Below are 23,362 nucleotides of genomic sequence, written 5' to 3'. Positions count from 1 at the left end.
ACACACACACACACACACATATCACACCTTGCATATAGATAATGCAAACTGAGATGATAAATACATTTAATAAATAAAATGTCCTTTAAATAATATATCATATTATATCCCCTCCACCCTGTTTTTGGGTGATAAAAGAACAATTAAATAAACACATGTAATAGTATAATTCTAAATTATTTTTTTAGTATTGATACTGTAATTAAAGTACAGATAAATAAATAAATTATAATTTAAATAAATAAATAACTTGATGTACATTATATTAAGACTTAAAGACAGGTGTAAAGTATATTAAAGCAACATGAATTATGAACTCTTAAAAATAAAAAATAGATTTAATTTAATTAATATTTCCTCATACATATCTATCATTAATTAGTACCTTTACCTTCCACTGAAACGTGACCCCTTTGACCTCTTATCCAGTGTTTCACTTCTGTTCCACTTCCTCAGTAGATAAAAGCAAGGATGAATGGTCTCTGTGGGCATACCAAACACTGAGCATTTGATTTAGACTCCCCTGGGTGTTATGACTGGGAAATAATTGTACGTATTTGTATTTGTTTCTTTTTCACTGTGGTGTGCTCTGGGTAATTCTTAATACCTTCTAGAGATTATACGGTAACTCCCAAACTCCCATGATTATAATTAAGCCTGACTTGGTTATAAAATGAGCAAATAGCAATTTAGTTTTGCATCGTGTGAGGGAGCATCTCGGTGTGATTGTCCGTGTCCCTGCGTCTCCATACATCTTTGAATATACTTGTGATTGTGCTTGAGTTTGAATATGCATAGGCATTGTGTGTGTGTGTGTGTGTGTGTGTGTGTGTGTGTGACAGGGGAAAGTGCTGCAGAGGAAAGCCAAATATACAGGGATGTTTGGTTGGGCATGGAGACTGCTATCATCTTCCTTCTGGCAAAAAAAAGAAGAAGAAGAAGAAAAAAAACCCCACAAACATTCCCCCATCCATTCTCTTTCTCCTCCTTATTCTCTATCTTGCACTCTGCTCAGCTTTCTCCCTCTCTTTTTCTGTATCACTTACAAAGGCAGCCGTTTCCTCCAAAATGAGGCCACGTATGGAAGGTATGCAAATGAAATCATTGCTCGTGGATTAGAATGGGACACCATATACCCTAAATCATGATTGTCAATCATGGCTGGGGATTAAGGGATATGCGCTCACAGACCTAAAAAAGCAACATTTCCCCCCTCAGGCAGATCCCCATTGTGAGGAGCTCTGAGGAAGAGAGGGCTCCACAGGGGAGGAGAGCAACACTGGAGCACTAGTGCCCCCTTCTGTCTGATGTTCGCCGCACCGTTTCATCCTCAAACGCCAGCCAGTCTGAACAGAAATAGAGGCTGGCACACACAAGCCTATTCATTTACATTCAATATAGCCGCAGGCTACGGCTTGATTAGACAAATGCACATGCTTTGGTGATGCAGGGTTTCATCTTCAGTGGAGGAGAGGGAGACCTCATTTGTTTCTCTGGCAAGTGTGCAGGCTTGGTTCAACATCAGTGGGTTAGGAGGGCCATAGGCCTTACACACACACAGATGTTTGTTTGCCCTGCGAGTGCATGTGTTTAGCGCTGAAGTCCCTTAACCATCAGAATCAATTTGTTCTTTATACTGCCACTGTGTGATTTTAATGTTGTGTATACAGTATGCTTTTTATGTGTATTTGTACATCTGCCAATTTGACAGCCAGTGGGTGTATGTTTTTTATTTATTTCGGGCTCGCTTGCATCTATTTTCAGGAAATAAACAGAGATATGCAGTTTCCCCCTTTTAATTATAACGTAGATTGCTGATGCTACCACGCCAATTTTAGCCATACACATGTATAATGATATAGAAGAATATGTATTAATAATTATAATTACGGCTTATTAAATAGACATAATATGTGGTAAATCAGGACTCCCACTTCATATTTCGGAAGGCAGTGCAGCTCCTCACACAGAGACATGTTCAGTGGATTGTGTGTGTAGACCCTGGAGCCCTCAGCTAGAGTGCCAGTCTGTTCCTGTGGAGCAGTCAACCAGACAAACCCAGCCAAGAGAGAGCAAGGCACAGGCACCGGGCCAGGAAATAGCACTGGAAAACACTCCACTATGGCAGAGAATTAAGAGTGTTCTTATAGGAGAGAAGGCATTGGGGGAGGATGGAAAAAAAAAAACGACAAGCACACTAGTTTCGCAAAAGGGACAGTTGAGTGTGATTGCAGGAACCAAGGAAGAGTTGCATTAAACCCCATCAGGCTAGACTTTGATAATGAGAAAAGTGAGCAAAGGAGGTGACTTGGCACCGTTCACATCCTGCACAGTGCAGCTCCTGGCTGCCCAAGACTGAAGGTGGCGCCGCACCTGTGCCATTTTGGCCCCGGCATCGTATGGGCAGGAGGTCAAGGCCAGGGCAACATCTGCATCACATGGCTTTGTGCCCACATCAGGAACGTCTCCCAGCGAGAAATCCTAAAGAATACATTTGAAAAGGACAAAGTGCTTTCTATGGATATAGTTTATTACAGCCGCACAGTAATATATTCATGATTCATACTCGGATGTTTCTTGCAGTTAAATAATAATCACAGCTGTTGCATGATTTATAAATGCAGAATTTTGTCGAACTAATGTCGAGCATGTAAAAGCCTGATATGTCTGCAGTGTGTCGAGCCACAATTACCTGACTCATTTGAACAAGGGGATCCTCTCTGCTACAGTGAGAGCACCTGAGTCATCCTGCCGATGACGGGTAAAATAAACCACCGAAATTGATATGGGCCGCCAGCACACTAAAGAGCAAATCATTATGCATCATTAGGTGAAGATTTAGTTTAAACGTGTTTAGTGGGAATTAAGCAAAGCTGTTGTTGACATGGATTGACTGCTGTAATGCTTTATTGTCAGTGCTCCAGGAGGCAGAGGGAGGGCCGGCCTAGTAGGGGTAGCAGCAATGTGCCGAAAGCAAGGATTTATGGGATGTTGGAGGACCAGCCGGGTGTGCAGAAATAGTGTAAAGACAGGAAAGTAAGGTTGATGATTTGGCAGAGGAGACAAAGGGAGGGAGATGGATAAAAAGGAAACAAATGGGGGTATTTTGGTCAGTGTAAAAAAAAAGCATTCAGTTGTAGATTTTCTTTTTACAGACTCAAATATCAGATTTGTTTTCGGTTTAAAGACATACTGCGTCTTGGGGCCTCATTCCTTTATATTGTTTAAACTTTGATTAAAAGCTGAGTTTAATTAAATTTCTATTACATCAACTAATTGAGGGCTAAACACTGTGGTATTAGGAAGGTTTCCTGGTATCTGAATTACTACAGGAAACATACTGAAGGCGCTGGATGAGTAAAACTAGTCGAATCAAAGGTGGAACATGAACAGGGCCGGTTCAACCACAGATACGTTCGCCTCTCCTGTCCTGCCGCCCGTGTGTTTGTATGTGTTGGCGTCTTTATGTGTCTGAATGTGTATGCAAGAGCTGCTCAAACTGACGAGTAAGAGAGGACAGTCTTATCCAGCTCCCCAGTGTTGACAGTATTGCTAATCCCCTCCACCTGCTCAAACACCCACCCCCAAAAAACACATCCCTCCCCCTCTTCCATGTGCCTGTGCTGGGAGTCCCTGGGGCCAGGCTGTGCCTCTGCCTCCGTCTCCACACCAGTTATCGTCGCTGGCCCGGCTCCGCTCCCCCAACCCCTTCCCGCGCCGCGCACATTAATCGCCGCAAAAACAAATAGTTTTCAAATGTTTGGAAAAGGCCCACTGTTTGCATCAGGGCCTAACACAATAATTTTTACAAGCTATCCAGTTGTGATTAGGGCTGAGAGAATTGAATTTATGTGGCATTGATAATATTAATATTAGCCTAATTAATTATGTTGTTTGAACTTGCACAGCACCGTGTGTACCTTCTACACAACACTAACCAGCCGGAGCTGGAACTGAGCTCTCAGGCGTCTCTATCTCCCCGGCTCTCCCCCAGTCCATGACTACTGCACACAATTCATCAACTCGTAGATATCTAATCCCCTCTGGCTCCGCTCACTTCCTGAAGTCTAAGAAAGAACTTTACTCTGGTGGCAAAGAATTCCCATGAATACTTGATGACTTCCACAGAAAGGAAGACCGTTTCATCTCACTTTGAAAGTGACATTCGTGGAGAGAATTGGCCAAACTTTCTATTCACAGTTCCCCATTTATTAAGGATGTTTAGAAGAGGGGACATTAATAAAATGCAACATCTTTTAATGAGTCACTAATTAAGGTAAACAGCAGTACAGTTGGAGCAGCTTTGAGTAGACCGTTTTAGGCATCAGGGGCATGATTTGTCTTTTTTTTCTAGTGCAGAAGACAGTGACTGAGACCAAATAAGCCCTGTGTGAAGAAGTCTCCTCCAGTTTGTTTCCTTTCAACAAAGGTCAACATTTTTGAATGTCCCCTGACCCAGAAACACTGCAGATCCAGCCAACAATGTCTTTGGACTGTGTGCATCACTGGATGAGCAAGTGTTGATCTGTGCAATTACAGTGACACATACTCACTGACCCATCACACCAGACATCTTAGCCTAAGTAGGGACCACCCAAACCTCCAGAGATGTTCTCAGACCTGTTAATGGCTCAGATCACACTTCTCTGTGATGGCCTCTTGACCTCTACTTTGTGGTCAGACGTCAAAGGTTAGAGAGGTGGTCATGTGTCTCTCTTAGCCAGACGGAGGTCTATAGCTCATGCTCGGTGGATCCATCTCTGCAGGTCCCCTACACTTCCTTACAAAGGTTAGCTGCTCCCGATACACAGTGATACTGCAGCCCTGATGCTTCAGGGTCTATTCATGTACAGAACTGCAGCCACAGAATTGATATATTTGGCACAATTTAAAAAAACAAAAAAAAAAGTTTCTTTTTTACATAAGAACATAAATCAATGCTGTCCATTTAATTATAATATGTCACAAATCTTAGCCATGTGGATTGGTGATGGATTAGAATTTAAAAACAAATGAAATATTAAGTCAATAGACATTTAAATTTCTTCAGCTTGGAGAAATCAACAATCAAAAAAGGTGAAATGCACATTTCCCACATTCAAGGAGCAGTAGCGTTTTGTCTCCATGATGTACAAAGCGACCCCAGTGAAGTCTATATGCTGGGGCTAGGCCGATGCATTCTCTGAAGCAGGAATGGGTATCTTCAAGGTGCATCATCTCATCAAAGCATGGGTTACTGGACGGAGGGCAGCGAGGTGTTCAATCAGTCATTAACTGAAGTGTCGGCCCAGTCTGGCTGAACGGTAGTCCACTCTGAGCTGGACGAAGGCGTGCAGGAGGTTTCGGTCCAGATTGGTGAGCTGCTCACCTGAACAGACCTGCTTCAGGTTGTCAGGGGCAACGACCAGGAGGTTACAGAGGGCGTGGAGTGTGTCGAAGAGCTGCAGCACCAGAGGGACCTGGACAACCGACACGTACAGTACACTAACTTAATATGCCATGTACACTATATACAGTATACACAAGTTATTCACTGCATGCATGCAAACATGTATGATAAATCACAGGTTTCATTGTATTTGCCCAAAATATGTATCTATCCATCTCTATGGCTGCATTTACTTGGAATGTAGTATTGGTATGACTAACTGATTAATTGATTAGTCAATTGAAAAAACATGTTTAGATGACAATGTTTTATAACTTAATGATCATTTAAAGCGATTTATCGAAATGAAAAATGGCAGATATATAAAGGTTCTCCTACATGAGAATTTACAGCTTTTCTCTATAATATAATTATGAAATAATTACCTCCCAACAGCAATTGTACAAAATAAGAAATAGGCCATTAACACCTTAAACTCTGGAATTTGCAATGACATTTTATAGACTTTAAAAAAATTTTTTTTATCAAATTATTGTTATTCTTAGTTCCCGCCCTTTTTGTACGTACTGCATGTGTAGAATTAGAGTATTCACCTGAATTGACATAATCACTTTATGTAATAACGAACACAACAAGGGTCTTTGTTGGAGGACCTCTGCCCCCCTGCTCACCCTGAAATCCTTGGCGCTTCGTCGGTATTCAGCCACGTCGCAGATGGCCAGCATGCCTCCCATTGAGCTGTAGCTGTACTGCTGTAGATGCTCGTGGATGAGCCGGTGGAAACGAACGCCCAGCTCCGTCAACACTGTGTCCACGTTTTTCCCATCCATGGACTTCCGCACGTGCTCCACCTGCCGACTGACGTAGGCGCATACCTTGGAGCAGGCCTGCCAGGTGGGAACGCACGCAGGGACACACAGAAATGTTCAATGTTTATTCTCAGAACAACAAGATGTAAGTGATTCGCAGGTCACACTGGCTGATTTGCTTTGCTTTGCATGTGAGCTTGGTGGTGGAAGCCGAGGCCTTCTATCTCTTACCGCAGTGTACTGGATCATGACGTTGTTCTCATCCTCGGGCCTGAAATCAGTCTTTTTCTGCTCCGTTGCTAAGATGTGCTTCATTTGCCCCACCATGCAGTTTATTGTCCTGTGTGTAGAAGAAAAATACATTGGAAACTTCATTGTTCTATTATGGGATTCTGCTTTCACGTTTGAAACGTAAGAGCAACTTATAGACATAATGACCTGTCGATTCCCGTGTCCAGTTTCACTTCCATCTGTTCAATTACTTCTTTCTTCTTGTGCAGGCACTCTGCCAACTTTGGAGATGAGCTGAAGACAGGGTTTACAAAAAGGTAAGGAGGTCTCTCTTTCATCTAAAAAGCATGTTTTGATGAAAGGCAGTGGACAGAATTACAACTGTGGAATATGTACGGCTATAACCTTTGACTCAGAACTGACCTTATTAGAGGCATGAGCTGGTCATTAAACTGCTTGTCAAACAAGTGGAAGATGGAGTTCGCCTGTTGAACCACATCCAGGAAGTACAGGTTGGCATTCTTGGCATCTGATGAGGGAATCGCTGCAGATCAAAGAGAGAGAATAAGTCCAGGCAATAAACCAAAAGGTAGGTGAAAGGAAAAATCAATGATTCCCAGAAAACCACTTGGCGGGTCTCTATGGGGGGGAAACCACGGAAATATCACGTAAAACAAAACAATCACAGCAATGTTCTGCTTCGGCATTAGACGGTGTAGAGAAAGCAGTCAAACTATGGGGACATCAGTGTTGCCTTTCTTTGATGAAGAATATACCTTATGACTTGAGCCCTGGGAGATGAATAAACATGTTTAGTTCCACTGTAGCTGCCTGAAAACGATAAGCCACCTCCTGGACTCAGCCACACATGGAGTGAAAAGAAATGCCACAGAGGCACAGCCTGCTGTGCATGAAGGTAACTTGGATATTTCTATTTTTTAAACTGCCGTCAAATGTGTTGGTTTTATCGTTGAGTGGTATCCATAGCAACAAGCATCATCTGGTTCTTGACAAAGTAAAAGGCTAAGAGTAGAAGACGCATGTTACTTCACCAGCGATGTATTATTTCATGATTTCTTTTTCCCTTTAGGTGCAAAAGGCAAAACAACAGTGTTGTTGTTTTTTTTCAATTTCACATTTTTTAAGACCAAATAAAACACAACAGACGATGAGGATCTCTGCATTCAAGTAGTCCCGAGTCATTGTAATTACACAAATGAAAAAGCCACTACAGATTCCATCTGTTTCAAACTCTACTCTTTGTCTTGACATAATAATCACAGGAGATGGACAAATAGAAGATTCATCTCCCTAACAGAAAGTCAGATCAACACAGAGCATTTACAAATTATTGTCAGGATGAGCTGAATTTGATGTACCTGAGAGGCCAATCTCTAGGGCGTAGTCGATGTGATCCACACACAGATGGTCAACCAGCAGCAGGAAGATTGAAAAGGCATTCTTGGGCAGGTCTGAAGACTCTGAAAGCTGTGTCACCCCGAAACAGAAAGAAAGGGAAGGCATTAACTATTTTAGCCTAGTAGCATTTTCTCTCTAAAACTGTTTTTCTCAGTGGAAAAAACAATATTATTCATAGCCTCACCCTGTTGCATCTCTCAAAGGCATGACGTGTCTCCTGCAGCAGGTTGACAACGAGCTCTGGAGACAAAAAGGTCTCCCCGTGGGTATCAATCATGGGGCCAAGGGGGAGGTTGGTGCGCTGTCTGATCCGCTCCTTCAGTTCTTGGATACTGTAGAAAGACACATGGTGATTATCTTCTTACACCACTATCATTTTTGTCAAACATATTCAAATCCTAATCCCGACCCGTCCTTCTGTGGGAAAAATGAAACCCAGAATCTGACCTGCCGGTGCCAATTGGACGTTTCTGGTGATTCTTGGAGTCATAGTAGCGCTGCAGAATCATGGCACCTCGAGTGCGAAGGTATTCCCTCTCCATGTCGATGTAGCTTTCGAGGTATGAGGAGAATATGCTTTTTATCAGCTTAGACAGGAAAGTGTGCTTGTCAGAGCCCAGGTTGAACTCTGTGAGCTTCGTGGCCAATGCTGTAGTCCTGGAACACGTGTAAAACAAAGTGTGTAGAAATGTAAGCATTGAGGTTATTGTGTAGACAGGAAGTGACTCAAAAAATATGTGGGCAAGAGAACAAATACCTGGTGTAAAGATCATAGAGGTTCTTGAGGTACTGTTCTACATCACAGTGTCGAGTTTCATCCAGTTTTTCTCTCACATGAGCCTGCAGACACGAAGGTGTTCAACATAAGGCATGTCTAAATAAACCAAAATGAATGAAAAGTTATAGAAATACCTGCAATTTGTTTTCAAAGATGTTCTGGATGAGTTTGGCCATGACGGTCTCTGGGCTGCTGAAGACCTCGCCCACCTGCTTGTTGACTCTCTGGCAGAGGGCTGCAGTGTCCTCAAACACATCATTCTTCATGTAAGCCCCCTAGGGAGACAAACAGTGGGTTAACCAGCTGTCTGTGGATATTTCTGGCCAATAAGAAAGTGAAACATTATGTTTTTTACACTCACTTCCTGACACTGCTTGATATAGACATCCACACAGTGTGCATAGCCCTTGAAAAAAGAGATTCAGAAGTTACTTTTCTGCAAGATTAATGAAGATCCGACTCAAAGGAAAAAATAGAGACGTGAGAAAACTCACAGTATACAACGTATGATGCGAGTGACTATTGTAATTATCAAAGAACGGTGGTTAGATTAAACGTGGACTAATAATCAAACGTTGACATCAAATATTATTCTTTCAGATCACCTTGAAATGTAATAGGACCGCAGCCACCTCCCGCATACGTCCAATCTCACCCCTACGCTGGGCAGCTGTGAACTCCTGGATTAACTGCCGCTCCAGGTCATGGTACTTACCTAGGTAGAAATGCAAACAAAATAACGTTATCATTTGTAACTGGCTTCTACTTTATTTGTAATGGGGACATGAATTTTCACAAACTTACTTGCAATTTTTGCTTTGACATCTGCAAATCTGTCGGAAGAAAAGATAATTAATCTTCAAGGAGACAATTACAAATGATACCCCACTATGTTTTAAAAAGTAAATGTGCGTTTCATTTCCTGATACTGATTAAAGACAATAATACTCGATATGTGTTGCGTTAGGCTTACAATGTACTCTACATCACTAATACACCTCCATCCCCTTGTTTGACAGTGCTCTTGTCTAAAGCTGCCTCCAGGATGCCTGACTCACCTGTCAAATGGCAGCTCCTGGGCAATGAGATGCAGCTTCTGAATTATATCAGCAGCCTCCTTAATCTGAAGGAGCAAGAGAAGGAGTGATTGTGAGCGAGAGAGTCGGGTGAGGCAAAGAGAGAGAGCACGACAGGACCATGAGAGGTGGACATCCAGACAGAAAGCTGGCAGGCCGCTGGCAGTGTCTCCATTTGGGGGATCATGATTCTAGAGCCGCCCTCCTCCACCTCCCCGTGTTGAACAGGGAGCTGATAACAGGCAGCCTGCGCTCACCTGGGCATCGGCAGCAGCAACAGCAGCAGTCCTGACTTAGCAGCACATCCAAGTCTATAATGGCATGCCTTTTCTGAATGGGCTGTAATCCCACAGGAGTCTAAATCGCCTTCAATAATCTGTCCGGCCAGGGATATCTGTCTCAAAAAAGGGGGCCCGGTCGAGAGCCCCCCCCCCCTCCCTTCCCCCCCGCCCCGCCTGACATACACACTGGCTGAAAAAGCCCCAGACCTACGAAAGGCCCGCCGTCCGCAACTCCTCTGTTCCCGCAGATGCCTGCCTCAGCTAACATCATTACTCTGCTCCCGTGAGGAGGATCCAGCCTTTCTGCTCGGCGAAGGTTTTCTAAGTATCTGTCCCCCAGCTAAGATTAGCTAAATCCCATGTAAGTAATGTAGCCGTCTCCCTGCAGTCAGGGTTTAGCAGCACTTGTCTCCACGCTGGCGGCCCAGCCCTCCCTTTCAGAAGGATTAGCAAAGCCATCCCCCTTCAGCTATTCACTTGCAGCTTTTCCTCGTTCCCCCTCGTCTGGAGGTATGCTCAGGAAAAAAGGAATCTGGCCAGATATTTCTGCATGCCTCTCCGGAAAGCGAGCTCCATCTCCAGCTCCCGTCTCTGGGATTGACCCCCAGACTCACTGCTCTGCATCCACTAATGATTTCGCTACTAACAAGACTTAATCTAAAGCATCCCAATCTCCCTACTGTCACTTAGAAAACTGCAAAATCAAACTTCCACTTGTCAAACATCAACACGGTCCCTGTGTAGGCAGGAACTAAGTAAAAGTGTGCAAGTCATCTTACTGCATGCATGTTATCGCCGCCCTTACATGTACCATAATGCCACAAGCTCTTTGCCGCTGTAATGCGACACAAAGCTGAGGACCAACCAAATTCTAGCTCCCAGACAACCTTGTGTAAATGCAATTAGGATTGACATGAGAATGTTGACATCCATGCTAGTCAATCAGCCGGCTATTGTCAGACAGCAAATGACAGTTTATTAATCCAAATTAGCTGAAGGATCCAACTAAAGGGATAAACTTGACAAATTAATATGGGTGTTTTACCTCATAATCCTGTTCATTCTCACCTCCAGCAGTGTCACAGCGGGGGCCCTTGTCAATGGTCACACACACACACACCTCCACTGAAGTGAATGGAAGGAACGTATGCAGAACACCCACCTTTTCTGGGTTATTGAAGACATCACTGCGTAGGTCTCCATCCAAGAACTCGTTGAAGTAGGTCATCAGACGCTGAGCTTCCACGGCCCTCTGTCGAGGAGTGTTCACCCCCTCCAGTTGGTCGCCAAGGTGACAAACCTTGGTTGCCACATAGCTGATATGCTCATCGAGCTCCTGGAAATGCTGAAAGGCCACCTGCAAGTAGAGGGAATGTAAAGAAACGATGAAGTTGTTCTGTAAAGCCTCAAAGACATTCATGGAGGTATGATTGGCTGCTTGACCGTACAACGCACCTGGTTGCTTCTTTGCAAATCTTGCACTTTGTGTGCAAATTCCTTGGCCTCACGATGACACTGATGCTCAAGCTTCTCCACCCGCCGCTGGATCCTCTCGTCCAACTGCTTCAGCTCTTCTATGTGGTTCTCAAATTCTTCCAACAGCCTATCACAGAGGAAAGAAAGACTTTATATCCAGAACTTCACATTGGCCTAATCAACATTCACTACAGGTAAAACACAAAAAATGGGGACAAGGTTAAATCTGTCCTACTGACCTCACAGTTATAGCTAGTTACAGAAAACGGCCGGAGGCTTAATTCCTGGGTCCCCAGACTTAAGAAGCTCGGGAAACTAGCAACTTCGTCAGCTGCATTTTAAGTGTCATCAGGACTGCAGAGCAAATGTTCTAAGTCAGCACCACATTTCACCGAGTAGGAAACATCCCAAAATGATGAGTGTATAATCTCTTGACTAATTCCCTCTGCACTGGCTACAGCTTAAAGACATCTCCCATCCCTTCCCAATAGACACTCATTCCCTGGTTGGTGACTCACAGTATGGTGGCCTCCACAGATATGTTGTCTCTTCACTAAGAGCTTCCGAGGAGGTAGTGGCAACATTTTTGTGGAGGAAGTAGATAAGCCAGCATGGATCCACGGTATAGTTAAACTGTTGTGGCATTTTGCTTATGAGAAATAACTCAGTCCCCAAGTGTAAACATAGCAACAAGCACCATGAAAAAAAAAAAATCTTGAACATAGATATTTCCTGTTTTTCTTCAACACTATGAAAAACACTAATTTAGCATAGAAGAGACCAAGATGAGAGCTTTATTAAATACTTTTCACTCTAAGTATTTAGCAAGTTTATACAGGGAGCTGCTAATAAAGAAATCTTAATTTTTTTAAAAACACTTTCAACTTTGCACACATTGAATTACTTTCAAGTATTATGTTTAAAAAGATGAAACCAAATTATTGCCCAATTTGGTGTTGCCAAGAAGTTAAGACACGGGTAGTAAGAGCTGTGTGAAATCGTAATGAAATGTGAAAAGAGATGGGTATTTTTAGTGTATTAGCATGCCTTGACCTGAACTTCAGTGAATATGTGAAAGGTTGAGGCGTAGATTACGTTGTGGAATAGGCCAGGAAGACTGTATTAAGTCATTTGAAGAAAGTGCACCGTATTAGAGATGATCAGCGCGTTACACTGTCAGCAGACATGAGAGGAAAGCTGCAACAAAGCAATCACTTCTAAGGAATTCACTTGTCATTATCAATTTAGCAATCAAGCAAAATGTACATGTAAGACTTTTTGTAATGGTTTCTGGGACATACTAGATTATCTCTCTGTTCTTCTTCCAACATGAGACAGCTAACAAATATTGCAAAACAGGTGACACTTTGGCAACGATATTCACCAAATGGTCACATTGGTAAACCCTCGAGTGACATCCTACTGTGACTCATTTTCAGGGAAGGAGAAGTGAACTACGAGCGCCTACAGTACCTTTTGGGGTCAAATGCCTCAGCTCCTCCTTTGGAGCCTCCTCCGGGTGTCCTCCATGCCAACCTTTCAATGTACTCATCTGCATCAAAGGGCTCCTAGGGGGATGAGGAAGTGTACTGATCAGTGCCTCACACAAAAACATCTGTAAAACACCAGCTATAAACTCGAAATACTACAAGAACAATAGACTTAACCTACACACGTTAACGTTTCACACTGCAGTGGGTTTTTGTGTGACACTTGTCTTGATTTCACTGCACGCTAACAGTCAATAACATTCACGGCGACTGTATAGGTCACTATTAATCCTCTATACTCGCTCAGGATAACGAGGCGGTGCCGTTAAACTACCGTTAAGGACAGTTAGCAACCCAACGTTAGCTAGCCTGACAGCTAACACAGCTCTCCGGTGCAGCAGTCATTTTACCTCGAACAGCTGAGCAGTCGTCGCCATGTTGCAAACTCAGCCGGCGGTGAAGTGAGATGCAATTTAGAGGAAGGAGCTCAGAATCGACGACACCGCCGACTTCCACATGGATTTGCTGATTTGGTACAGTTTCGCCCTTTGTTGACAGCCAGCTGGTTAGCAGTCCGGCTTCCTGTATGGGTGGAGAAGGGTGGGAAACACTGCTAGGAAGTGCGCATGCGCCCGTGTCGTGTGATTGGTGGTTGCTGTCACATGACATGAACCAGCAGCAGGAAGCAAGTTGCTGCCTCAAACAAATGCAAACGGACCATTCGCACATAACAAATGAAAGATAAGATGCGGATATTAATATTGAAAGCACGGAATAGTCTTTAAATTGAGGACGGAAGCGGAAACATGAGTGTGCGTGCTTTGTGGATAATTTCTCACGAGAAGGGAGAAAATGTGTCAATATGCTTTACAAGGTAAGTTACAAAGGCTCCACATATTCGTGTTTACAATGGAATAGAAGATGCTAGCAGCGCTCTAATACAGTGTTTTGTAACGTCTTGTGGCTCTCCCACCACAGGAGGTTCCCTACTGTGGAGTACCGTGCAAAGAGCCTGGCAGCTTCCTCGTATGTAGAAGTCCCAGAAGACAACACGGTGCTGCAGCTCCTGCTCACTGAGATGGGACTTTCAGACCCAGACAAGTCCTATGTAGTTCTCAGAGACGATTGCCTTCAATGTCAGCGAACACCAGCCCTGGAGCTGCGTGTGGACATTCCCAGAAAGGGAATACTTTGGCCAATGTTGGCCATCTCACACGGGCCTCTTACCCTTGCCTGCCTGCCTTTAGTGGATGCCCCTGCGGAGCCACGGCCACCCCTTGCCAGTCTGCTGTCTGTTTCCCAAGGCCTCACACTCTTAGCAGGTCTGCAGACTTTTCTCCTCGGCTCTGGGGGTAAGCCTGATAGCGAGGGGCTTGCCTCTCGCCTGGCGATGCTGCCCTCAGTCCTCTTGCAGGTTTGTCCACTTGGCACACCCCTGGATGTGCCACTACTGGGGCCACCTGCTACAGCCACAGTCCCCTCTCCTGCCGGTAATCAGAAGCAGCCAGCCTGGAAGACGGGGCTCCACCGGGGTCGAGCTGTGGTGAACGTAGCACTGATGGAAACGGTGCGCTCCATGCAGTATGGTAACCAGAGCAGGCAGGACCTGTGGGATGTTTACGGCACTGTGACATGCAAAGTAAGAGTGCAGTTTTAAGTGAAACAAGTCATTTAAAATAAAAAGTTCCCCTATTTACATGATATATTGTCCTTCATTCTACCTTTTTCTCCTTCTGTCAACAGTGTGAAGTGGAAGGGGTACTCCCGAATGTGACGGTGACCCTCACACTGCCACCCAATGGGTCTCCACTACAGGACATACTGGTCCATCCTTGTGTCACATCACTGGATTCAAGTATCCTGACTGCCAGCAGTGTGGATAACTGTGATGGCTCAGCTTTCTCCGGACCATATAAGTTCCCCTTTTCTCCTCCACTGGAGCCTTTCAGACTATGCAGTTATACATCTCAGGTATAAAACATGCTTACAAACATACTTCAAGTCCCATAAATAACAGTTAATGTTGTAAAAGGATTCCTGCAATTTTTCGTCAGGTCCCTGTTCCACCGATCCTCGGTTTGTATCAACTGAGGGAAGAAGAGAACCATCTGCGGGTGTCAGTCACCCTGAAACTTCACGAGAGTGTGAAAAACAGCTTTGAATACTGTGAAGCACACCTGCCATTCTTTAACAGGTACGTAGCACAAGAGGATGTAATCATTTTGACCCGAGCACCTGCCAGTGTTTGTTTCCTGTAGAGCAAAGAGGTTTCACACTCAGTCCACGTAATCCTTTAAAGTAAACTATCATCCGGATATACAATCAGAAGTCAAGGTCTCTTTATAACAGTCTAATCTGTCTTATGAATGAAGTTCTATAAGACACTATTATGTTTTAGAGCCTGGGGGGAAAATTATAAACTATTAACATTAGAATATGATAAATGATAAATCTCTCAAAAATAACCCGTCCAGATAAACAGTTCTCCTGCGTCAAATCAGTTTCTAATAGTTGCCTCCCTGTTGATTAAAGTGGTTGCATTTGAATCCATATGTTTGCTTTAATGTCTGCGTGTGGACTTGTGCAGGGATCAGATAGGTGTTGTGGATGTGAAGGTCAGCTCTGGACAAATGGATGTTTCAAAGGAGAAGAACCTTCTGGTCTGGGCTCTGGGTAAGCACTGTGCATTAATATTCCTTTTAATGCAGCTCTATATTATGACACTGATGAGTAACTTCCCCCCCATTACGGATATTTAGGACAAAAGTTCCCTAAATCTCATGAGGTCACAATGGAGGGCAAAATCAGCTTTTCTGGGCCGACACCAGGACCCACTGACCCGCTTTGCACAGAGCTTACCGCCTATATCAAAGTAAGTTATGACGTGTGGTGATAATCAGAAGCCTGATAAGCCTGATGGAAAGATTTGTAATTGAGTTTGTGTATTTACACCTTATGTTGCAGCCATTTTAAACAGCACTCCTACTGTTTTTCATAGTTGTATTTCAAAGTGCCTGACATGACGCTCTCTGGGTGCTGTGTGGACCAGCATTCAGTGCAGGTTTATTCCTCTGCCAAACCACGGATTATAACATGTAAGCTTGCAATCCTTTTTTGATCTAAATGTTTTCTGTATGCACATTTCCTGAAACTAAAAAATGGCACGTCTGTCTTATTGTAGCCCGAGAACTTCAATCCAAGGAGTACTTCATATGGAATTCAACAGGAAGTGCTCCAGTGTCCTCCGGGCAGATGATGCTGTAGCATGGATTCACCGTAACAGGACTGAAGCATATACTGTACAGTGATCCAGACTGGATATGTGACCCCATAAACATGTTATATTTACATGTTGAAGACTGAATCATTTTGTTAGCGTTCAGTACTGTTCACAATGAACAAACTTTGATGGACGCAAGTATTGATATTTTGATTGATGGATCCTTTTACAAAAACATACCTGCCCCAGTAATCTAACTTCTTTTATCCCCCAACCTTCACCCTCCCTTTAATTTATCCTATTGCAGACACAAGGGCCACCCCTCGCTCTGACAGTCCCACTTCAGTGACTCTCCATCAGCCGGATAATCAGCAGCTGGGACCTTGTCATCAGCTGTTGTGGCCCTAGAGGAGAGGGGCGGCTGGGCTGTGAAAGGCCAGACTGCCCTGGCCAGTGTCTCGGCTACAAAAGGCTCCATTTTTAGAGCTGGCAGGAGTCCTTGTCCCTTCCACCAATCAACCCCCCCCCCACCACCCCCACCCCTTTTGACCTCATCCCCGCCCTGTCAACTAGTGGTTAGTTCAAACACTCAACCTCTCCAGTCAGACTGCATTTGAGCACTGACCTCCTGGCCCTCTGGTCGTCTGAGACTTTAAAGCAGCCGGTCCCATTCAGCGAGTAGGACCTGCCTAATTGGTGAAAAAGTCACAAGGATGGAAATGTTCTGGTCGCCCCTTGAGGTTGCATTAGCTTAATTATTGTAGAATATTATTCTGATCGGTATTGTTATAACAATGATGTCAGTGTAGCTATCCATTAATAGTTAATGACTGAAATAAGAAATCATTTAAAGAAGGCCCTGTAGTTCCAGATGTTTGTCACTGCTTACTGTTGTTTAACCAGAAGCATGTTGGGTTTTCCGGCTAACTGTTCACCTCAGTGTATTAAGTTAAATGAATAACGAGCTGACGAAGGGTTAAATCAAAGGAGATTGTGCCCCGCTATTCCACAGCAGCCAGACTCCTCTGAGTGCCCTCATTGTTTGCCGTTGGCCTCCTGTGCCCCTTGCTGGTCCAAATGCTACATTCTCACGTGGATTTCCACTCAGAAGGCTGACCATGACCAATCCTCTGTCAATTGGAACCAATTGCTCACACGGCATCCTTCACCTTCTTTTTATGTAGCAGTACGGAGTGGCAGACACTGAGACCTCTCGCCTCTCCCCCTCCATGATGATTTGGCTTTAAGGCCCAGTGTGTGTGGCTATCGAACCGGAAAAGGAGAAGTTTTTTTTTTTTTTAAGAGTCGGGCCACTTTAAATCTCCTCAGTATCCCAATATGTGGTCAGTCTGGCTCCTCAAGTCTGCAGCCAGTGGCCTCTCACTGGCAGACTTTGCTTTGTTGATTGAATGGCTTGCTAAGTAGATGGACTCATTTTAATGTGTTGCTCTGCACCGATGCCTTCAATTCATACCTTTGGGTCTCAGATTTTACACAGTATTTCAGAATCAATAATTATGTATTAATTTCATCACTGTCTACTCTTTTATACAAGCATACAGGGAAGAGATTAATACTCGAATCATTATCAAAATAACAGGTCAAAAATAAAGTTGTGAAAGTAAAGCAGCAGTGTGGATTGTCATAAAAATCATGTTAAAATATCACAAGGTGGCATAGCCCTAAAAGCTCCAAATAACCTTTTAACGGCACTATTATAAACTCTGCAACAATGTACTTCCCTGTGTCTCTCAACACAATAATGACACCCAGTACAAAGAAGATCATGTTAGGCCTTTGATTTCTCTTAATACAGTTTAATGCTTGTTTCACCTATTACAATAGGTCTACTTAAGCAGTGCCATATTATCTTTGCTTGTTTAATTAATGTGATCCCAGCAATGTTCATCTAAAGCACCGTGAGGACCAGGCTTTTGTCGGCCACTGTGGCCCCAGGTGTTTGGTAGGAATCCAGTTCCTCTCAGACTCTCTCAGCCCGCTAAGAGCTGGCCTCAGGGAGACCACTTGAAGAACGATGTTGCAATTAGCAGTTTCCTGTTTTCAGATGTATTATCCGTTCAAGATCCACAGATCTTTTCATATAATGGGATTCTGTAGTGCTAATTTCTGGACAAAAAAAATCCCAATAATAGAGCAAAACTTTCAAAGCTGGCTGAGTTTAATCTCAAATCTTTGAACTAAGTATAAAACATTTTTGGATGTTTGCCATCAATACTGTAGTATGGCTAAATGAGCTTTAGGCTAGCAAGTGTTTTCACTTCTTTCACCAATAGAGGGCATCATACACTCAGACATGTACTTATCCTCAGAACATCAAGAGTTTTGTTTATATGGCAAGTTGCTTGACTAAGTGTTCTTAGTCCAGCTTATTGTCCCAGATCCCTGTTGAACCTCTTATCCTCGCTGCCTGACAGCTTCTGGCAGACTCAGGCCACATCCAACTATCCCTCTTTGTTCTACCTCTGTCTTCTGTTCTCACTATTTCCCTTTCAGTTCTCTGTGATACACTTTTGTCTAAAGACAGTCCTCTGTGTCCAGTTTGTTGTGTTCTTTCCTCTCTGTTTCTGGGACCTTGATCTGGATCTGACTGGATCCTGTATTCTCCACTGCACAGCTGTTTGTTTGGTCTCTCTTCACACAGGTGAGGCAGAGATTTTGGGTCCAGAAGGCAGTTGGGGTCCAGACTTTCTCCTGTGGTCTCATCCCAGAAGATGTCCCTCTCTGTGGGCCTTCTCACAAGTTTCAGCCTGTGGATGCCTTCTGTATTTGTATGGCACAAGATAAGGGACAAAATTAAGAATACTGAAAAGTCAGTGGAGGCTCTATCTTTGCCAAGGCCAGCTATAGATTTGTCCAATGATAAGTCAGCACTGGTAAGATGGTAACTTGTGCGTCTAGCCTAGCAACCCACTGGATCAACTACTGGCTTTAAAGCAAATTTTCCATAGTGGACAAACTGTCCAATTACAATTTCCGGGACACTGAATGCCATTGGGCCAAAAATACTTTCCCCCCCATAAATTTATATTTGTAAAGGGACATTTTCAATTTATAGGATGATTTTTCAAAATTTAGTTCAACTTCCAAACACTTGAAAAGCCCTCGTAAAATTGTAAAATTTATGGAGGGCTGGGAGGCACAGTTAAAAGAAAATGGACCCTGTTTTATGAATGTGGCAAATCATAGATCTGGGTAGTTTCATCTGAATGACTCTGAAGGTGAACATTTTTTGCTATGGGCTGCACAAAATGTGGGCCTGTGGCTGCTGTGCAGGTATTTTTTGATAACTAAGCCATATCATGGCAATAAACAACTATACGAAGGTTATTAACTTTTGGGGGGTTTTAAGGTCACGTGCCTGGTGCTCTGCTCGCATTTCCTTTGCTCGCATTGTCTGCTTTAAACGGGAACATGAAAGAAAACGCTTATATGCATCTTTCAGGACCTTCGCCTTGCTCAAACACCATCTCAGAGAGAGACAGCAAACAGTAATCTTAAGGAATTATTTGATAATCTCTTGGCAAAATAAAATAAACACCAGGTCTAACATGAGGACAAAGTACATTTAATTTTGGTGCAGTAAAGCCAGAAGGAAGCTGGGTTGCCAGATATACAAGTTAACGCCTTCTCAGTTGCCAGCGCCTGCTAATTATTGGCCAGATCAACAGCTGGCTTCCCCAAGGATTAAGGCTGCATTCCAAATCACATACTTTTTATTTTTTTTACTTTTACAGTAGTCTGTCCTGCAGCTGCCCTTACAAAGAACGTACTGTTGCATGTATGCATGCAGTAAATTCAGACCATTACTTGCTCATAACATGGCACCTTGAACTTTGAATCTCCTGCTCATATATCAGCTGTGCAGGACTATGAGTCAAAATAGCCAGTAAACTGCTGACTTGCATACTGCAAAAGGTGACCAGATGTAATTATACTGCAGTTTTGGCATACTGCATGTATTAAATATTAAATTATATAGTAGTGGAACACAGAGATAGTCTCCACCAATTACTCAGTAGTCTTAATTTTGTCCTTTACCCTGCACCATACATCTGGACCTCCAACTAGAGGGCCAAATTAAATTGCATTGTAATCAGTAGACCACATTCACGTTTACTTATTATGATAAACAGTGCAGTCTTACCATCAATTGAGTAGACAACCTTATGTCGTCTCTGCTCTCTGGCTTGTCGGAGGTGAGCTCGTCGATGCCGAAGAGCCTGTTGAGTCAGAACTGTCTGGGCCTCCAGGAATTCTCCCTAGAAAGACCACAGAGATAAGAAACGAGCGGTGGAAAGTAAGTAAATCTATTTACTGTACTAAAGTCCAATTTTAAGTACTTGAATGTCTACTTATTTTTTATGCATCTACATTTATTTGACAGGTATAGTTATTGGTTATATTTCATATTTGTATTTGAGATAAAAAATATGACAAATTTATAAAATACACTACATTACACATTAAACTAGAACACAACCTTTTTGCCCTGTGTCCCCTTACAAAAGTCTAGTATCCTTGTTTAAGATGTCTATAAGTTGCTAACATTCCTACAGATTATATTTTATATGACACATTTTTACTTAAGTAGAATTTTGAATGCAGGAAAAAAATATTTATATATTGTTGTATTGGTACTTTAGGTAAAGGATCTGACTTCTTATTCAACCACTGCAAGAAACACACATAAAAACACACATACTGTATACACAGACAGTATATTACAATGCATGCTATGTGATTTATAGGATTTGTAGCTTAGTTCATATATTTTACTATGGACAGACGTGGATTTAAAGCAAACCATCCTATAGAAAGAACCACGTGACTGCCAATACTTTTGTTTGTGTCTAAGATTGTGTATCTAATAATGGGGGCTTTCTTGTTCCTTGTACCCTGAAAATAGATCCCATTGAGGGCCAGTCATGGCTATAGTCCACCCTACTTTCCAACACTTTAATCAGATCCACTGGGACTGGAAGTGCCCGCACGCACAGCTGCCACCCCATCTCTCGTAAGCACTGCTGCACAGTGCACACTAATTTTGCCTCAATATAAAATTGCCTGATCTGAATTATTGATGTTATGGATGCACTTCAGCTCTTCCGTACTTTGTCAAGATGCTTTACCTGAATCATTCTGCCGGTGCCAGAGTGTCCCGTCTGGCTGGTCGTAGAAAACAGGTGAACATCCCCATTTCTGTAGTCCCTGCCCTACAACGAACATCAAATCCTTATTGGTGTTCAGGTGGCATTGGGACAATGATGTTTTTTTAAATTTGTTTTTAATTACCATGGCAATTTGATTGGCAGTGCTTGTGTGGCCAGTTTGAAGGGCCAGTGGTTGCAGTGCCTGTGGAGAGATAATGATTGCAAGTTTGGGGGGAAAATCACAACCTGTCAAGAACAATCACAATAAATTTTGTCCCAGCAGTTGAACACATGGTAAACTTCTTATATCAGGGAACTAGAACACCCTGTTAGTTAATAGACTTAATGAAACTATACTGGACTGCTGAGTTTTCCGTGCTAACCTGGGCTCTTCGAGGTGGATGGGAGTGAATGATGCTTGAATTGTTACTTTGCTTTGGTGGAAGGTTTCCTGCAACACATGGTTCTTACAGCACACACATGCAAACGCTGTTATATAGTATCACAATCGGTATCACAACACAGAATGGTCTGTAATGAAGCCTCAGTGTGAATGAGACATTAGAGCCAGGAAACGTACTAACCTGAGAGTGTGGAAAGAGTTATTTCCTGTCTCAGCGGAGGTAAGATTGCCTTCCTTTGTCCCAGAGATGCTGACGGCTGCTCCACAGTGACTAGCAGAACTGGGATGGTGCTTTCTGGTTTGGGCTGTTTCCCCTTTTCTTGTAGGCTATTACATGGAGCTACTTTACGCAGCCTGGGTCTGGAGCTTGTGGAGCCCATTGTCTCCCTGTTCTAAAGCTGTCAAACTGAAATACTAAATTATTCTCTAATACAAGTGCAATATGGAAAAAAAGTGCAGTGCAATATGAAAACATAATAACAGAATGACTTCCTGTTTAAAACCGAACCCCCAACTCACCCGTATATTCCAGCTGCCTCCAAACAATCCTGGTGGTCTTCACGTCTCCCCTGCTAGCACTACCCCTGCAACTTAATATTTGTCCCAAAGCATCTTTGTCCTATGCCAAAGTACAAATGCAAAAATTGACTTTCGTAGTGCTTAAACGAGTAGGTGTGCTTCACCTCTGCCTTCATTATACGAGCTAGGTTGCTATGGCAACTCTCCCTATAGGTTACTTTGTAACTCATAAGTTAATGCTTGAAAGAACCTGTTATTTCCCTGCACCCTTTGAGGGGTGAGGAGAGAGACAGATTATTTTGGAAATTGCTAACTGAAAACCACAGGGGTATAATATTCCAGGTGGCCAGGTTTTATCAGCTCTTCACGTAGGCAGTCCTTTGCTTCATATCGCTGCTGGAGCTTAAAAACGTGAACACTGTTCTTCTTTGTTGGTGTAGTTTGTGTTTGATAGCTAAGATTATGTGGTGATTATTTTCAAAACTGTTCCCCTTCATAATCCATTATCCTGGTTATTCGCAAGTGGACTCCATGGCTTGCAATGTTGATTTATTGGACAGTCAGCCCATTATTTTGGTCTATCTAAATCATATTTGGTTGGATTGCAGTGAAATTCAATGCAGGCAATCATGGTCCCCACAGTGTATATCATGGGCCTCCCCTGTATTGTCTTCTTGCATTGAAGCATCTGCAGTGTGGAGACATTGGAGCACTCCTCATTGTGTCAGGTGACTTTAAAGTGCTATTTGTTGACCATGTTGAGCAAATTATGTGGATTGACATTCAATCAAACACATTACAGTCAGATAGTCGTTGTAGTAGTTCATATTGTATATTATTATATATAAGTAGGTTGGTTTGATGACTGAAAATATTCTTGTCTATAAAATTGACTTAAAGTGATTTAATGGTAAAATAGCCCTTCAGTCACAAGGTGAGCTGTGATCACATTTTGGCATGTGGAATCTGCATTATATGGGTTATATTTCAACACGTAAAGAAACTGGGTGGGCAATAATCTGTCAAATATAACTCTCGTGAATAGATCGATTTTAAACTGGTAACTGTACTGACTTATAAATAAGGGCACAGAGCAGGCA

The 23,362-nt window shown here is 43.0% G+C and overlaps 3 protein-coding genes across 3 annotated transcripts; 1 reads left to right on the top strand and 2 right to left on the bottom strand.

Moving 5' to 3' along the window:
- Positions 1-4,240: 4,240 nt before the first annotated feature.
- On the bottom strand, positions 4,241-13,544 carry exoc5 (exocyst complex component 5). Its single transcript, XM_084013215.1, has 18 exons — positions 13,360-13,544; positions 12,933-13,027; positions 11,439-11,586; positions 11,146-11,340; positions 9,685-9,749; positions 9,431-9,459; positions 9,232-9,341; positions 8,988-9,032; positions 8,761-8,901; positions 8,606-8,688; positions 8,296-8,505; positions 8,033-8,180; positions 7,809-7,917; positions 6,853-6,973; positions 6,637-6,723; positions 6,430-6,538; positions 6,061-6,276; positions 4,241-5,459 (listed from the first exon to the last, which is right to left on the bottom strand). Exons 1-18 carry the CDS (start codon positions 13,384-13,386, stop codon positions 5,271-5,273), a joined length of 2,127 nt encoding a protein of 708 aa, XP_083869341.1. The 5' UTR covers positions 13,387-13,544; the 3' UTR covers positions 4,241-5,270.
- A 22-nt stretch (positions 13,545-13,566) lies between these two features.
- ap5m1 (adaptor related protein complex 5 subunit mu 1) lies at positions 13,567-17,795 on the top strand. The gene is made up of 8 exons (XM_084013216.1): positions 13,567-13,823; positions 13,928-14,588; positions 14,693-14,920; positions 15,004-15,143; positions 15,537-15,622; positions 15,709-15,821; positions 15,948-16,044; positions 16,131-17,795. The coding sequence occupies exons 1-8, from the start codon at positions 13,756-13,758 to the stop codon at positions 16,211-16,213; spliced, it is 1,476 nt and encodes a 491-aa protein (XP_083869342.1). The 5' UTR covers positions 13,567-13,755; the 3' UTR covers positions 16,214-17,795.
- A 15-nt stretch (positions 17,796-17,810) lies between these two features.
- On the bottom strand, positions 17,811-22,390 carry LOC311015776 (uncharacterized protein). The gene is made up of 6 exons (XM_084013214.1): positions 21,925-22,390; positions 21,724-21,791; positions 21,483-21,542; positions 21,320-21,403; positions 20,335-20,449; positions 17,811-18,950 (listed from the first exon to the last, which is right to left on the bottom strand). Exons 1-6 carry the CDS (start codon positions 22,121-22,123, stop codon positions 18,547-18,549), a joined length of 930 nt encoding a protein of 309 aa, XP_083869340.1. The 5' UTR covers positions 22,124-22,390; the 3' UTR covers positions 17,811-18,546.
- Between the last annotated feature and the right edge of the window lie 972 nt (positions 22,391-23,362).

The sequence above is a fragment of the Eutrigla gurnardus genome (genome assembly GCF_963514095.1).
Source record: "Eutrigla gurnardus genome assembly, chromosome: 7".
Classification (NCBI taxonomy): Eukaryota; Metazoa; Chordata; class Actinopteri; order Perciformes; family Triglidae; genus Eutrigla; species Eutrigla gurnardus.
The sequence above is the reverse complement of the archived record's forward strand: the minus strand, read 5'-3'. Positions and strand labels throughout refer to the sequence as shown.

Coding starts and splice junctions, on each gene's coding strand:
- LOC311015776 (XM_084013214.1), bottom strand. CDS start 22,123: ATGGGCTCCACAAGCTCCAGACCCAGGCTGCGTAAAGTAGCTCCATGT. Junction 21,543..21,723: donor ATCCACCTCGAAGAGCCCAG/GTTAGCACGGAA, acceptor ATCTCTCCACAG/GCACTGCAACCACTGGCCCT. Junction 18,951..20,334: donor GGTTGTCTACTCAATTGATG/GTAAGACTGCAC, acceptor ATACAAATACAG/AAGGCATCCACAGGCTGAAA.
- exoc5 (XM_084013215.1), bottom strand. CDS start 13,386: ATGGCGACGACTGCTCAGCTGTTCGAG. Junction 6,974..7,808: donor CCTAGAGATTGGCCTCTCAG/GTACATCAAATT, acceptor TTTGATCTGCAG/CGATTCCCTCATCAGATGCC. Junction 6,539..6,636: donor CTGGACACGGGAATCGACAG/GTCATTATGTCT, acceptor TTCTACACACAG/GACAATAAACTGCATGGTGG.
- ap5m1 (XM_084013216.1), top strand. CDS start 13,756: ATGAGTGTGCGTGCTTTGTGGATAATTTCTCACGAGAAGGGAGAAAAT. Junction 15,822..15,947: donor AGCTTACCGCCTATATCAAA/GTAAGTTATGAC, acceptor TGTTTTTCATAG/TTGTATTTCAAAGTGCCTGA. Junction 16,045..16,130: donor CAAACCACGGATTATAACAT/GTAAGCTTGCAA, acceptor GTCTTATTGTAG/CCCGAGAACTTCAATCCAAG.